This window comes from Rhipicephalus sanguineus, chromosome 3, assembly GCF_013339695.2.
Source record: "Rhipicephalus sanguineus isolate Rsan-2018 chromosome 3, BIME_Rsan_1.4, whole genome shotgun sequence".
NCBI lineage: Eukaryota > Metazoa > Arthropoda > Arachnida > Ixodida > Ixodidae > Rhipicephalus > Rhipicephalus sanguineus.
Genome location: NC_051178.1, coordinates 193,354,535 through 193,371,997, shown reverse-complemented (window position 1 = coordinate 193,371,997; position 17,463 = coordinate 193,354,535). Strand labels below are relative to the sequence as shown.

At 47.3% G+C, this 17,463-nt stretch overlaps 1 protein-coding gene across 4 annotated transcripts in view; it reads right to left on the bottom strand.

Moving 5' to 3' along the window:
- Positions 1-17,463, bottom strand: part of LOC119387959 (protein cordon-bleu) — a 205,898-nt gene that overhangs the window by 77,157 nt on the left and 111,278 nt on the right. The window contains exon 1 of one of the 4 annotated variants that reach the window (XM_037655546.2): positions 5,744-5,872. The exons of 2 other annotated variants lie outside the window; for them this stretch is intronic. In XM_037655546.2, coding sequence (XP_037511474.1) covers positions 5,744-5,835 — 92 coding nt within the window. In that variant the 5' untranslated portion in view covers positions 5,836-5,872. Of the gene's footprint in view, positions 1-5,743; positions 5,873-17,463 lie in introns of those variants that run through there. One more of the 4 variants, XM_037655550.2, reaches the window with a different exon arrangement.

Genomic DNA, 17,463 nt, shown 5'->3' with positions numbered 1-17,463 from the left:
CGTATAGGCGTTTAGACAAGCGCACGAGCTCGCGACGCGTGCCTATGTACGGGCTGGCGTTTGCGCCGCTGTATGGATGGCTTCGACGCGCAGAGAAACATCCGCTTGTTGCCAAGGCGGCGCGCACACGTAGACGAGGTTTGCCCTTGCGACATGTTCGCTCGCGCTAGTAGGCGATGGATGATCCTACTCTACCGCCCCCCCCCTCACCCCCCCTCTCTCCTTTTCATCGCTTGCTCGACACTTTCCTCGGCCTCTATATAATACACCATATAACGTTTATGCCTTTGCCAACAATGCGAGCTAGAGACACCACTTCCTGGCAAGGAACAGCGAACGCCGTCTTTATTCGCTACACGCGGGCCGCCGGTTATTTATTACACAGCCTCGATGTCTTCACTCGTCACGAAAGCGAGTGGTCGGACTTTCTTTCATCAGCCACGCGCGCCTATACCTTGGTTACGTAATTCCCCTGCCCTTGACAACAACGCGAGGAAGTAAGTGTCGTGAGATTGTACGCGGCTCATCGCATAACTGCCGGCTGCTGCGCATAGTCTGGTATACATCCCAAGTTCCAGAAAGTTGTGTTAAATACAACTACGAACGCAGAAACAAGTCGTAATGTCCACCGCTGGTCGCGCAGATCTTCAGTTAAGTCTTCTACACGTACACCAACAGTTAATTAGGCTAAGCCATTTCGTCTTCGATCTATAGCAGATAATCAATAACAAGCGCATCTTCGCGACTAACATACTCGCCTGGCATGCACTGCAAACGGCAGGCCTGTAGCCCCCCCCGGGGGGGGGGGGGGGTCATAGAAAACCGCCCGATTCCAAAATAACAGGAACTATACTGAACCCGACAGACTTTCACACACTAAAGCCATAGTAACAAATCGACGCGCCCTATACAGCCGGCTCATTTCACGAAGAAATAGACACGAAACTTTGACAGCATTCGCAAATTATGTACGGACAGTAGATTTTTGTTGCTTTCCCTGCACGTGCTGCTTCGAGACAACACCGCACCAAAAAGGAAATTAACGAGAAGAAGAAAGGAAGAAGGTCTTCCGGGGAGTCCTTCGAATGTATGCCCACAGACTCAACATCGGCGCTCGTCGTGAATTTCGCAAGCCGCGCAAATCCGGAAAGAGTGGAGGCTTTTTCTTTTTTGTGCTTGTTTTTCTATAGCTTTCTTCACTTCGCGCATGCGCGATCAGCCGAAGCTCGCGATGGCAGCGGCAATACATACAAGTATGACGGAGGACAGGCGCTTTCATCGGCACGGGCCATTTTTGACCGATGTCGTCACGTAACAGCCTCCAGACAACTCTTATTAAACCAAACATGCGATCAGGCATATATTAAAGCTGAATGCGGAGTACGGAAGCTTTATTCCGTAACGAATCATTCGCGGAGCGACAATGTAAATGCTGTCAGTAGAGGAAGAAAGGATAAGTGATGAATGGGGAGCGTGGAATACAAAGCTATAGGCGCCGCGGGAAAAACAAAAAATTAAAAGAAACGAAGTAGCACGTACGTTTATGCAGACACCGACTCTATACGCTCCGTACACAACACAATGCTACTCGTATGTCAACGCGCGTCTTTACAAGCTGTTGGAGTGGATATATCTCTCAGAAGAACTGCAGGTGATGCGTCATACTGACCACTATACACCGTCGCACTTCTACAAGTGCTCATAGAGACACTGTGCAAATGTGCGATTTGTATGCAACTTGAAGTAAACATGTTGTAGCACCTTTTGAAAGCGCACTGATACGTTAGCCTTTACTCGAGTGACCTCTCGAAACACTGTACACACACTGGGAGTTCCTCGTTCCGTTTTCGACCGCCGGCGAATCAACTATACTGCCACAACCCCTTCCCTTTTTCTTTTTTTTTCTTTTTTTCTTTCTCTTGCATATCTTGCAGGAAAGAAACAATGACAGAGTCGCTGCAAATACAAAAGATTTGCCGATAATCGAGCGTCCCTTGTTTCAGCAGCTGGCCACGGAACAACCAGCGGCATCGTGAACTACGAATTTTGGTGTTTCGTGTGTCAAAACCACGATATGGTCATCTGGCAGTTCACGCTGTAGTAGGGGTACGGCGGATTATATTTGATCCCCTATGGTTCTTATCAGACAACTGCTCAATGTTTCCACATATTCATGCACAGCAAACGGATTATTATTATTATTATTATTATTATTATTATTATTATTATTATTATTATATTATTATTATTATTATCGAGATGTCGCATGCAAAAAAGAGGTCCTTTGACTTTTTTTTGTGAGTCCTGACTTGTTAATGTCACATATATAATTCTCTTTAAAGAGCCACATTAACTCCCTTCGGAGATCACTACACTCTCTTCGGAGAGTCGTGGGACGCATGTCCATATGTAACTCTTTAAAGAGAATTACATGTGTGGCAATTCGGGACTCGACTCCACCCCTCCCCCCCCCCCCCTGCCAACAAAAAAAAAAGTCAAAATGTCGAAGGATTTTTTTTTTTTTTTTATGAAGAGCATTGTAGTAGACAGTTACGGTTAATATATGGACTAAAGTTTAATAGGGAGTGGCGCACTGTAAACAAATACCCCTGATCCCAGACTCTTTGAAGCAGGACATGTAAGCTCTGTTTAAGTGAGTAAGCAAGACAGAATATGTGGCGTACGTACGTTGTGTGGACGTGGTACGTACGTTACACACATTATCACGAGAAAATCGCAGAGTGACCGCGTGGCCCAAACTCGCGTTTACGCAATCGATCGCCGAGCAAAGCCTGATAGTACGGGCCGGACGAGAGACTCATGTTGGGCTGTACGTAGCAAGAAATCGGGCGTCTATAAGATCCGCCAGCAATAAATAGGTTATCGGGCGCCTACGTCGCGACAATCTCTTGCAGCCTGTCTCCGACACGGAATCGGGATGACAGGATTGTCGACAGCAATGCATTACATTCTCAACAAAGCAAAGTCGGAGTGACTAGAATAGTTTGAATAGTTCATCTCCTTCTACGCACAAGGAAAGAAAGAAAAAGAAAGAAAGAAAGAAAGAAAGAAAGAAAGAAAGAAAGAAAGAAAGAAAGAAAGAAAGAAAGAAAGAAAGAAAGAAAGAAAGAAAGAAAGAAAGAAAGAAAGAAAGACGGAGTGAATAATGATCCCGACTGCATGCATGTCACACTTTTGGAATGACGAATATATCGCTGTTTTTTTTTGTTTTTTTTTCAAGAAAGGCATAATACGTACGGGGGAGGAGGCAACAATGCTCATCGCAAGTTCAGTAGTGACGCTATCTTCATGTAGAGCACATTCTCGTTTTAAAAAAGGGAGTCGGGATACTGTGACTTATAGTTCCGACCATCTGCATACTGACATTCGGAGTCTAACTTGAGTTGCGTAGTTTCTCTCTCTCTTGGGAGGGCGTCGAAACAATCTAGAGATTCAAGAAGCACTTGCAAAGTTCAGACCAAGTTTCCATTAAGTGAGGTCGACAGGCATGACCTCGCCTAGGGTCAATGCAGCCCACGTTCTGTCAACGCCGAGCCAACATCGGCTCTGCGTTCGCGACCCCGTACGAAGGGGCAATTGTTTCATGCATCCTATGTCAACAGCGGAAGCACTTGGACGAACGAAGATGACCTCGTGCCAACAAGGACGGGCGGGAATTAAGTCCCAATATCCAAATGCGTGCACTGCAGCTTGAGCTACAGCATATGAATCGCGACAGAAAACCAGAACGGAGAACCAGTTCAACTGCTCGCCACTGGTCACGTACCGCGTGATGTCGACTGAATCCAACTTTAAGCTTCACGTAGCATCAAATCAACGCACATATTAAGGAATTAGAGGCGAGACAACTGTCAGGTTCGGTGCTTTATACGCTGGAAGGAAGTCTGAACGAAAGTATAAATATCTTGCCTTTTAAATGTCAAAACCACAGTACGATTACGAGGCGTGCCGCAGCGACGGACTCAAAATTAATTTTGACCCCTCGTGATTCTTTAACGTACACCTAGATATAGGTACGCTTGCGCTTTTCGCAGCCCGCCACAATATCAATGCAGCCGCCGTGGCCGGGAATCGAACCCCCTTCCTCGTGTTTAGCAGCACAACGCCATAGCCGCTGAGCCACCATCACGGCAGCTAGTTAGAATTGCGACTGAGATGGGATTATCAGCGCACTATGTATGGGTGAGCAAATACACACAGCCTCCAGAACACACAGCCGGTCACATTATATTCATCGGCTGACACGAGCTGTCGTATAGCTTTATCTGCAATGAAAGGAGTCGTTGAGAAGGAGCATACGCATAGGCATATTCCTCCAGGTAAACACGCCCTATACACCTTGGCACGGCATTCGTCGGATTCCTTTCGTGTTTACATAGCGATATCGCCACTTCAAGCTCTGGGGAAGGAGCAGATCACGTGCACTCGTGTCGTCATGCCTTCGCGGAGGCGAGTTACGGTTAACCGACGACGTAGTGCGTTTACTGCATTGCTCGACACGAACAGCGCATTTCGTGAGAGCTACAGGCCGAGCGTTCAAAGCCAGATAGCGACCTTGACATCGCCATGCACGCTCAGCAGTCTGTGACACAAAGTTGGCGGCGCCAGATATCGATAACGGCAGGTAGAGGTAACGGCACGTCCAGTTTTCTCTGTTTTCTTTTGGATAGACGAAAGAGAGAAAAAGAAAGGGCGCTTCAGAAAAGCACAGGAAGGGACGGCGAGTACGACAGGCATATGGGAGGGATGAATGAGCAGCAGCAGCAGCCATAAGATACCGACAAGTTCAGCGGTCCGATATGCAGCATCCCAAACGAAACTGCAGCAAGACATGACGATTGATTGATTGATTGATTGATTGATTGATTGATTGATTGATTGATTGATTGATTGATTGATTGATTGATTGATTGATTGATTGATTGATTGATTGATTGGATTGGATACCGTGACTTGGAATGCAGTAGTGACGCGTATACGTCCTAAGAGGCTTTCAATACCCGCAATGCGGGAGTACAGAAACTGGAACCGTGCACGGCGCGATCGCAAGCTTGCTCTTCCAACATTGACAAACGAACCAGAGGTAACAATACGACATTGTAAGAGGTGCGCAATGAGGATATCGAAAAGCCGCGAGCATGCGTTCACACCATGAACCTTTAACGAGCAAAGAACGAGAAAAGATAACACTTGCTGACGGGTACGCAAATTTCTTCCACTTATTGTTGGCGCTGATTACGAAAATCACGAAAGCGCAACAGCCTCCAGCGTGTCGAATGAGGGTGCTTTAGAAAACACACAAGAAAAAACGCAGCACGGTGCAATGAAAATAAAATAAAATATGCAGAATCTCTCTCACGTTATGTAATTATGACATATTAGTTCCTTATTTTTCATCACTAAGATGAGAAGGGGGGGGGTGGCTAGAAGAAAAAGCAGGCGAGAAAGCAGCCTCACTATCTCCGGCCTCCAGGAAATACAACATTTTGGCGATGGTTCAACATAACGCACAGCATCTCGAAAGATTTTACAGCGACCCGGAAAACGCATAACGTAAACAGCGCTAAATCTAAACTACCATCGGACGCTCACGCCCTGTAACACCTGCGATTCAAGACAATCTCCACTGCAGCATTAACGCGAAGCTCAGGCAGCAAAGGTGCCGGCGCGGCGGGTCGAGAAGCGAAAGCAGGCGATTCTGCATTATTCTCTTCCGCTTTACCAGTCATCGTCGTCGTCGGAGGCGTCTTCGAAAGGAACGGGGCGTCGCTCCTTCGGACGTTGGCGTCGCAGCGTGTCCCAAAGGGCCTTCATCGCGTCGATTTCGAGCGTAGGTGTCGATGAATGCGCCGAGGTGTCGTCCGTCTCCCCGAACACAAACGAACGCCCGGCGGTCTCCGGGACAGCGGCGTCGAAAACAATACGTGTTGCCGTCGTCCGCGCTACGGCGCGTTACGTGCGAGTTTTCAGCGGAGGGAGAGGGAAGATTAGGGCCAAGGAATTTCGGCGCCACGGCTGTGGCAGAGAGCGCGGCCGTATAGTGCGCGGGCCCGCCTGAGTCTTACTCCCAGGACGTTATCTGAGGCGCGCAGAAAAAAAAAAAGAAAGAAAAGAAGAGACATGGCAGACGCACCCAGCAGCCCCCATCTTATCGCATAGCTGTCGCGGAGTCGTCTCTCTCTCTGGAAAGGTGCCCGGGATAAGCCAACCGGAACCGCCTCCGCACATGACGAAGTCGAGACGTACGCGCAAGAAACCACGCTGTTCTTGAGCGCGCGGAGCGGCAGCCACGCCCACCAAGCAACACCATGCATATACACGTGCAGGCAAGCGCGACCTCGTGTTGCATGTGGTCCGCTTTCTTGCGTGTAAATTCCTTATCGCTGCAACGATTATATGTTCTAAAACGAGTATAGATTTGCTGATTATATGGCAGACATACAAGCGGGCTTCGATACCACACGCCGATTACATAAGCAAACACAGGTACCCAAAAAAAAGGCTAATTCCGTCATCAGCATATATAAAGATCACGATACACAACGCGATAAAACGCAGTTATTTGGGAAAGCTACGTGATAAGGCAGCCCCGCTATCAGGGACCGAATGTGGACGTGACAATGGCAGATGACGGTATTATGTATCTGTCTGTGCATTTCCAATTCTTCATCGCCACGGTTGTCTGTCTCTCCTCAGACCTCTCTCGGCTTAGCCGGTCCCATAGCATGATGAACGTGCAATTAGCCCTAGGCCAGTCAGCACCGTTACAGCCGCAGTGTGCAATAGCACATATCAACGCAGTACCCACATCTAATTTCCTCGCTGCTTTCGTCGAATCGACGGTTGCGAACGTCGCAGCAAAGGTCATCAAATGAGGATCTCTCACAATCGTGATCACAAGTATCTCTCTCTCTCTCTCGCAGCTCTTTAGCACGTATAAATTCCAGCGACAAACTTATATGGAAAAGATGCGAAAAAACATGCGAGCGCCGCTAAAGCTTACAACCTTCCCGGTTCCTTTCTTTCGACTTTTGCGAAACGAACTTCCTCAACGGCTGTTTACCGAACTGCCATTTACAGATAAGCTTAACGGTGGAATGCGCGCCGTACGTGAAATACATCCGGACAAAAAGGAAAAAAGCAAGACTGCTGCGGCGCATCTCGCGGTCGGCAACCCGCGCGCGCACGCACCAGCCGCGTTCCTGCGATTCCTAAGACGCTCCTCAGCCCAACGTCACTCGCGACGATCAGATCGTTTCGCAACAAAAAAAAAATAATAATAATAATAAAACGGCAGCCGTGGCAGTATTAATTGATCGACTCCTGCGTGCAGACACGACAAACAACACCTTATAACGCTGCCTTCCCATACAGACCTATATGTGTGATACTGCATGTGCAGTCAAACACCTTTTACGAGGCATTGCTCGGGACCTTCGAAACTTTTTGTTGTTATAAAGGTCAGTTGGTTGTAAATGTCGAGCGCCGTAACGCTCAAAATACAACCGAAAGAAACGTAAGGAATACTTCGTTCTACCCGGTGATTTCGTTGTAAACGCAGTTGGCAAGCGCCGTTCGTTCTAATGCCGTTCAGAGAGGGCGAATGTTAGCTAGTACAGTGACCAGAGCGCATGAACCTGCGTAAAGCATACAGTTTCCGTCAATGGACCAACAAGATATATTCCTGATTATAGATGTCTCAAACTGTGGTTTACCATCGTAAGGTCATTGCGTCTAAACGCAGTTGGCAAGCGCCAAAGTGCTCATAGCACTAAACACTCAAGCGGAAATGCACTTTGGCAGCACCGACGAAAAAAAAACGAGTATGTCTGCGACTCCTTTCGGTGAGTCCTAAGTTGCCAAGTATATGACACTCTTTATAGACACACATTAACTCTTTTAGGTCACACGACTGTCCGAATAGAGTATAATGATCTCCAAAGAGAGTTGACGTGATTCCTTAAAGAGAGTCATACACGTGGCAAGCCAGAATTCTCAAAAAAGACTGAAACGACATTTTTTTTTAGCTTAGAGTGTGTATTTTTTTTCCACATAAATATGTCGCATTCATATCGTTGCATTACCAGTAATCGCTGCTTAAACACGAACTGTGTGTTCCCCTTCATATTGCTCAGCACTGTATACGTGCCGTTCATCAAGGCTCGCAGAGGTGGAAACGTTCTTCTTCGAGAGAACCACAATCGGCGGAAAGTCACACCCGCGATATCGGTGTCGCGCATCGGAGTTTCATAAGCCGCCCTCTCCCTCACTCTCTCGCCCAAACCTAAATGCGCCGCATTTTTTCTTCCACTCGTCGCCATACTCCAGCCTACGTTGCGCGAATTCCGACTGCCACTTTGGTTGGCACCGTGTCAAAAGAATCGGGACACACGTACGTGCACTCGGCGAGCGCGCGTTGAAACGTATATATACACCCCGTCAGCGTTCGCCAAGGTGAAAAGAGGAACGCCGTCTCTAGCAGCTTTATTATAGAGAGACCGGTCAGCTGGTCAATAGTCGATACCGGCTGTCTCGATTCAGCGGCGCCGCTTTATTAATCAAAGAGCACTCACCTCCTAGAAATGTGTCTTGGCGCGAAGAGGAAAATAATTGCGCTTCGACCCATGTACGTACGTACAGAAGCGCCGAGCGCGCAATTCGGCCAAGGGGAAAATATTTCTCGATCGCTTGCAGCAGCGCACATACCGTATTTATAGCATGATCTATTATGCTCCGAGAGGCGAATCGATTCCCCAGTCGCTATATGACCTTGGAGAGACATACATATGCAAGCGTACACGGTACCGCACATAGCTGCGAAGTGTAAATACGTGGCAGTAATGAGCTTCGATATAGGCGGTATTTGATAAACGACGATGCGATAGCGCTAAGAAATGCGATGGAACTTGCGGCATCTCTTCTATATATAGACGTGCACCAATGGCTTCGATCAAAGCCGTATAACGAACTAGGCGTACACGGTGCTTTATTTGTGTATACTTGTTTCAAAGCACTTTTGGTAAGGCTGTACGTCAGGTTGTCAAAGGAACCTTAAGAGCTGCATTACGAAAGTAGGGGTCAGATAGCATTCACAGTTTCGATATCGCTTTTAGAGCTAACATTGTAGCAGTGAAACACAGTTTTCTTCGTATAACAAACTTTCAGCTGTTCCCAGGGCGCATTAAAACAATCAGAAGAACATGACAATTAGCGTATGCAAAGTCCAATACCAATCGTACCAATGAACTAATGACTCATTATGCGTTTACGGCTATACAAAGCGACGCCGCCACTGCCGAGCCCTTTTCTGCGCATGCGCATTGCAATTACATATAACAAAGGAGTCCATCAATGCGTTATCCTTGACTACGAGTGACAAACGCGGAAAGCAGACTTTCAGAAGACACCAGCAACTTGTATGTTATGGTTATGTATGTATGTATGTATGTATGTATGTATGTAGTATGTATGTAGTATGTATGTATGTATGTATGTATGTTATGTTTATGTATTATGTATGTGTGTGTGTTGCATGTATGTATGTATGTATGTATGTATGTATGTATGTATGTATGTATGTATGTATGTATGTATGTATGTATGTATGTATGTATGTATGTATGTATGTATGTATGTATGTATGTATGTATGTATGTATGTATGTATGTATGTATGTGCGTGTGTGTCAAAGAGGCTTCACCGTGTAGCCTACAACGGACCCGCAAGTTCTCGAAAACTTCCCAGTAGTTCGTTCAGGTAAAGTTGACAAGAAGTACCAGATGTAGAAAATATAGCATGCACCAAGGAATTCTACTCAGGCGGTGTTGCAGATCGTCGCGGTGATTTCCAGCGTGTCGCACAGGGGAGCGATGGTGGCGCCAAAGCACTTGCGCAGGTCAGGGTCGGAGATAGCGTCACAACTCCCTCGGCTGCCCGACACGCATTGTGAAAGCTCGGTCGGGGGCGAAGGCCGCCGTTAGACACACTTCTCACACTGGTCATGCGGGCTGAATGCATCAGCGGAGTTTGATCTTTACTTGGGCCACATTGCACAATGGCTGTCGTCGCGAAAGTAAGTGTGTAAGCGTGTGATATGAGACTCCGATAATAAAAGCACCGATTAACTTGCGCTAGTCGTTATCAGCACACGGTACTAATGGAGTACCGGCGACCATAAAGTTACCCGCACCCCACCTCCGCCCCCACCAACCACGCGCAAAGTACGGTAGTGACTATACAGGATATGCAAATGCGCCTGTTAAACCAGCGTTGGAATGACAGTTAGTAGTTAGCGATTAGTCAATACATACCTCAGCTATATTTCCTCCGCGTGCCTTCGAACGGCTTTGCCGCATCACAGATTCGTTATTTTCAACCAATATCTGCGTTATAAGTGCCACTAAATACGCAATTGCAACGCTTGCGCGCGGAGACTAACTGCCTAGTTGAGATTAAAATACTATGAGTTACTGCAAATTTACTCCTTATAGAAATCGCTGCAGAGATTATTCTGCGTTTCGATTGAGCTTCTGCCTTCGTCAACATTCCCTTGAGATGTAACTAAACGCCATTTTTTTTTAATTATTTAAGGCATAGAGAAATAAAGCATGATGACGTGGCAAGAACGTTTAAGGCCATAAAGGCTCATGTGCTGCTGGACTGTACTGTCTTTGCACATCTTGTGTTCTACTATAAGACATATTTCGTGCCCATCTTTTTTTGCATTATATATTTCGTTTGCTAAGCGAGAAGGAGTAGCCGGTGCCGCCATAAACCACCAACCTTTCCGATTCATCAATTCAATAAAAAAAAATAACATTAAGTTCCGAAAAATCCGCGTGCTATCCACCATTGCCTTGTCGCCATAGTCGTCATTAATAAGTTCTCTAGGAGGGACCACGCAGACGGTGCTCGAGTGTTCCTATAAGCAGATCTGCGGGGCTAATGTACGTGGAACACTTCGAGAAAAAAAAATGAAAAAAAAATTATGGCACTTCTCAGCACAATAACGCGTAGGTTAGTACCGAAGAGGTGCAACCTATTGTTTATCGCAACGCCCGCACTTGAATGCCGTTTGAAACACACAGTTGACGAATAGATAACGCCGGTCTGTAAAAAAGAAAAAAAAAATGCCGTTCCTAAGATACTTGGCCTCGGTCAACTAGGCGGTTTCCTATCTCCCCGAGAGATTTCACCAGACGCCTATCGCGACCCACGCGCGACCAGCCGGTTGCGGAATGTCTCCATTCTTCTCGTCATCACAATGGTCAGATAGAGAGATAGAGAGAGAGGAATAAAGAGGGAGGGGGGTAGAGAGGGAGGGAAGGAGGAAGGGAGAAGCGTCGCCGCCGTCTCGACGTAACGTCGGCTCCATCAAAAGTTGACGTGCACTTCAGTGTGCACACATGACTGCCCTCTTGCCTAGAGGCATATAACACTTGTTTGTGCTTCGTTTTCGTTCTTCTTTACCCCGAAAGGTTTGCAGCAAGGCATATTATAATTATTATTATTTATTTGACAATACTGTTGACTCCTGATGGAGTCGTTGCAGAGTGTGTTGCAATGATGAATAAAACATAAATGAACTTGTTAAGCAAAAAAATGTGGCATACGTGCAAAAATAGTATAATAATAATAATAATAATAATAATAATAATAATAATAATAATAATAATAATAATAATAATAATAATAATAATAATAATAATAATAATAATAATAATAAATTCCACGAGGGCGGGAGTAATTTAAGCAGAGGCTGCCTATACTCGAGAATTGTCACATTACGCGTAAGCATAATCTGAAAACAAGTTATTTAACAGACTTGCGGCAACACTGTGTCTGGGTACCTTTTCAGCAGCTCGTGCCGGAGGACGCACAAAAAGCGAGCACGTAAATATTACGAGACGAGAATTATCCCCATCACAACTCCCCGCGACACCCACTTGCCACTTTGTTCGCCAAAATCCCTATCAATGGTTCGTCGAGGGCACCACTTATGTGGATCAATGCTTACCTCGCGTGATTTATCAAAATAGCAACGAGAAAAAACGCCAGCGAAGTCCTATAGTCTGAGCGCTTCAACTTCATGTTTGCTTGGTAAACAAAGTGTTTCCTCTCTCTGTCAACGCCGCATAAGTAGCAGCAGTTCTGGCATACCCACTGTCATCATAATCATCACTTTACATTTAAGCCCGCTGCAGAACGAAGGCCTCTCTCAGCGACCACCGATACCCCCTGTACAGCGCTACAGCTGACTCCAAGTTATACCAGCTGTATTTTTTTAAAAATGCTGGGGTTTAACGTGTCAAAAGTATGACATGATTAGCAAACGCGCCGTTATACGTGATTAACCTTGGCCCCATGGCCTTCTTAACGTGCTCCTGAACCCAAGCACACGGGTGGTTCTGTATTTCACTCAGACCGAAATGCAGCCGTTGTGACCGGGAATCGAACCCATGACCCCTTGCTTAGCTATAGCAGCACGACACCTTATTCGCTAAGCTAGTATACCCTGGCGGGTACTGTATACCAAATGCATATTGATACCAGCTAGGCACAACAGCTGTACGGTATACCGTATATGTAAATAATGTTACTGCTGGAGGTTCACGGATGTGGGACGCGTCTGTCTTTCACGTACTCAGCACGTATACACAAGGCCCTGAAATAGCGGCGCTGCGAGTGGCAGACATTAACAGTGGCACTAGCGCTAAGTGGTGTTTCGAAATCACACGTGTACACCAGAAAAAAAGAGGGAAAAAAATACAGAGGCAAAGAGAGTGAACAGGAAAATGCCTTGACCCTATCCCATCCTCGTTCTGTCGTTTATAGCATTGTCAGCACAAAGGCTTCTTCTCGGAGACCTTTATTCAGCTTTTTCTCGCCATTCATGGCGCCGATAAAAGAGGAGACAAGGTTTCCCAATAACGTTAGAAAATAAACACAAATGTTGAAACAAGAAGAAAACATTCAACGCACGTATCCAATGAAAAATGCAACAGGATGCCATTTTACGACATCCATGTTGCTTAGCTGTTACTTCGTCCCATGATATTTCCTTGTGTTCCATTATCTCTTACGACTGTGTCACATCGTCTGTCGCACTTCGAGCGAGATCGCCTTCAATTCTGTCAAATGTAAGAATGACTTGCGTTGAGGTCATTTGACTAGCGAAAGAAAGAAAGAAAGAAAGAAAGAAAGAAAGAAAGAAAGAAAGAAAGAAAGAAAGAAAGAAAGAAAGAAAGAAAGAAAGAAAGAAAGAAAGAAAGAAAGAAAGAAAGAAAGAAAGAAAGAAAGAAAGAAAAAGGATCCATGGCAAAATGGCGCCTAGTCTCATATAGTTTGTTGCACTTTGTCGCGTTTTACGTGGCGTCTTCTACACACTGGATAATTTGTAGGTGGCTTACTTGCCTTTTTTTTTTTTAATGTAGAAACGATACGTTATGACACGGAATGTGCCACCAGTGACGGAAGTCTCCAGGACACGAGATTTGCGAGAAGTGATGAATTCGCCGGTAGCGTGAAAATACAGCCTCTAATGAAGTTCATTACTACCACACAGCCTGTAGTGCAGTAGGTTTTTCGACCCACACAGTCATCCACTAAATCATAAGGGCCATGCATCACATGGCACACGTTCGAATTTGCTGAAGCCCGTGTTCCAGAAATTTTTGACACCGAGAGCATCAGCCAAAGTGCGTCGTCAATACTGATAATGAATACTTTGTAATTGCGTGTGCCATTTCAATCATGGCTGTTGCATATAATCACTCAGCATGCTTCGTCTAATCAAGCTTTACATCTATTGCCGCTTAATATTTTGTTTATCTTTACTTGACTATTTAACTTCCATCTTAAATGAATAAACAGCTCGAATGAATAACGGACTGAGATGGATATCAACTTCGTTGATATCCATCTCAATCATGTCGAACCCAATCCAACGTTATTTCGAGACTCCCTTGCAGCCAAATCGTGAAGCCCGGTCGAAGTGTCCGCGATTTAGCTACATACGCGACTGAACTACAACAGTTGAAACAAATGCTCGATTACGAGCGATAGGCTCCCGTCGACTCTGTACTTTACAATTTTTCCCCGCGTGCCTTTGTTTTCGGGAGTCGGACAAACACTTACGCATTATCATCGCAATTATCGAAGAATGACAATGGGAACAAACAGCGTTCTTGTTTTGCACAAGAGTGTCGATGCTTTTACAAATCCTCGTTAGAACGGCGATTCCGCTGGCATAACTATTGCCAGGTGCATGTAGGCTGAACAGCCTGGGTATCAGAAATACTACGCGCTTGTAATCCCCAAGCCACATCCAGGCTGACTGCGCTCAACGACGGAGTAAGCACTCGAGCGGACCTAGCATGTACCGCTTATGGAGGACATGGAAGATTCATGCCAACAACCGAAGCGCACTTAAAAACAGACTTCTGAGCTCACAGTTCGTCTCGCAGAGACAACCCTGCAATGACAAACTAAACAGTCGTCATGTCAGAAGTCGGTCAAGGCATTATTGAAGTTCTTACGTGGCAGCGGCTTATTTGAGAGAGTCTGATTCCCTCGTTCCACATCTCCTCAATCTTGTCGTACGCCAATTTTTTTTTTTTTTTGTCTCCACACGTCTTCCTTTCTTTCCCCTTTCCTCTTCCCTACTGAATAAAGGGTAGCAAATCAGAAGGGTCCCTTCCGATTAACCTTCCGGCCTTTGTCTCTTCTGACCTCTCTCCCTAGCACGAACAAAAATACATGTGCATCAAGAAGTGAATACAAACACAAGCGTTTTTCATTATGTATGTACATGTATCTCGTTCGCGATGACTCCCCAAGTCAGCTATCGAAAGTACACGACGCTCCCAGAGAGAAACGCTTGCTATACGCTACAAAATACAAAAAGAAGAGTGACAGGGTCGCTTATGACTGTTGTCATTCCACGTATAGTTTCTAATTTATATCCGGATGCGCATGTAACGTGTGCGAAAGGGCTTGACAGTCCATGAGCGCTAATCAGCGTCCGCAGAGATATCGTATTAGCCAAATAACTCACCAGTTGATGACTGGGAAAGCTAGGCGTCCAGCTATTCCGTCGACTCAGATCCGACGAAGGTATACGCGTTACTGCCAAGAAGTTCCTCGATTTCTCGAATCGAGCGAAGACAGGTGGGTCCCCAGTGCGACAGCGACTGCTTCAAGTATGTACACCTCACTGTGGAGACACAGCAATGGCGTGCGCCTGTGGTTGAACGACGCGTCAATGTCGGGAAGCGTAGAAGGTCCTTCACGTTCCAGCTGCTTCGCGTAATCCGACGACAGGAACCACACAAGGGTAGCGAAAAACCACCTGAAGCACCGAAAGTCCAAGCGTCACCGTGTCCCGGAATCATGCAGAGCGACCGTGGCTATAGGACACTCTCAGTCGGAGAAACGTTGTTCAACATTCCAGCAACTCGAAGATTGAGGGTTCCAGATGAAAACGTAGCGTCACTGAAAACACCAGTACGGCGCAGCGTACAGAAACACAGAAACAGCGACAGTTCTGTCTGAAATATGCCGGGCTTGGAAAAACACGCGCAGGCGGCTTGGAAGAATCGGGTCGAAAAGAAAACTTTCCACCACTCGTCACGCTTGCACAGTTCTAGCTGGTGAACACCGAGCAAACTGGAGCCGGCCGGTCGTTGACGAGCAAAGCTACAGAGCCGACAGGTCCGTTGAAACGCAGAGACGGAGACCGTCCGTCATTCGGCGTTAGAACACCAGGACGAACTCCGGGTAGGCAGGGACCGCGGCTCACCCTCCGTAGCCGCGGTCAGACATCTCGCCAATGTCGATCGTGCACTCCGAGGGACGGACTAGCGGGGCGTCGGTGCGGAGCGGTCGGATTAGATCGCGTTGTTGTTCGCAGACAACGTCACGGACAACGCGTATACGCGCGATGGAGGGAGTGATGTCGGCCTAAAAGACTTGAAGGGAACAAAAAAGAACACGGCGAGAAGAAGAAGCGGGGGGAGGAATGATAGTAGTGCCTCCCGTGACGGCCTCTGCTGAAGCTTGTGTCAAGACGATGAAGAAGGCAGCGGGGCCCCGAGAATCGCCGCGCACGACGCGCGCCCGCCGCCGCGCCGAATGCAGGTCGACGCATCACGGGGTTGCCTGCTGCACGGCCCAGGAGAAGAAGAGGAGTCGTAGTACAAGGCAGGGGGGGAGGCGTGTACAACCGCGTGGATGAAGAAGAAGGGAGGAGGGGAATCAAAAGCAAAAGGAGAACGCACGATCGGACAGAAACGGGCCAAGAAACCCCGCACGAAAAGAAGAAAAAGAAAGAATACGGCAGAGATAAGGACAGACGCCGAGATTTGGCGGGGGGGGGGGCGGAAATTTCGGGGGGGGGGGATGCACGAAAGAGCTCGCTTCTCTCCTTTTTTTAGGGGGTGCGTGAATTCCGCCGATCAATAGAAATAGGGCCACATGCGAGAGAGACGCGAGACGACGAGGAGCGAGAAAGGAGAGACAGGGAGGCCGTGGAGAAAGGGAGATAGATGAGGGGGACGTGGATGGTTGATGCGGATAGCGACGGAGTAGCCGGATAAATGGTCACACACGGATCGAGACGCTCGCCGTGAGGTGCACAGAAGGCCCACGGATCCCGCACTATACTCAAAAAACGAAAGAAGACGAAGATGTGGCTGGAAGGGGTATAAGCGAGGTTAGCTAACCCGAAGAAAATTCAGGTAAGCCAGAAGAAGAAGAGTGGAGGAAGAGAAGGTAGCGGTGGAGTAGATACGTGCCCCCGTCTGCGCAGGAGACGCAGCCTCTCGCGTTCTCCTCCTCCTCCTGCTAGCAGATAATAAGAAAGCAACTCTCCGTCAAGAGAGAGAGAGACAGAGAGTGAGGGAAACACACTCCTCCGGCTCTTACTCGGTTGCGCTCCTCCGAATGCATCACATCCCGGTGCCGCGCACCGCAGCGGTACGTCACCCCGAAGGAGAAAGAAGACGAAGAAAGCGAATCAGCAGCAGCAGCAAAGGTACACGCGGCCTGAGGCCGGATCGTCGTCATCCACGCGTGCCTACAGAAGAGCGGCACGCTCACGTTCGAAGGATGGAACAACCGATCCGAACACGTACACACATACCAGAGTATAGCACGAAGGCACACCTCCCAACCGCACTGTCTGATCCGTACGTTCACGAGGATCGCGCAGTACGAATCTCGCAGAGCTTCTGCAGTGGCGGCGACATAAAGAATTGAGGGCCTCCTTCAGTATCCCTTTCTTTCTCCACCTCATTACTGCGCAACGTTTGCATTCACCCTTCGACAATGGCGATCTGCAGACAGGTGTACACGCACAGAGGGAAAGTGGCATACACTATTCGAGCTCGCACGCAGCGTGAGGAGAAATCGACATGAACAAGTGCGTGTATAGTCTACCACGTA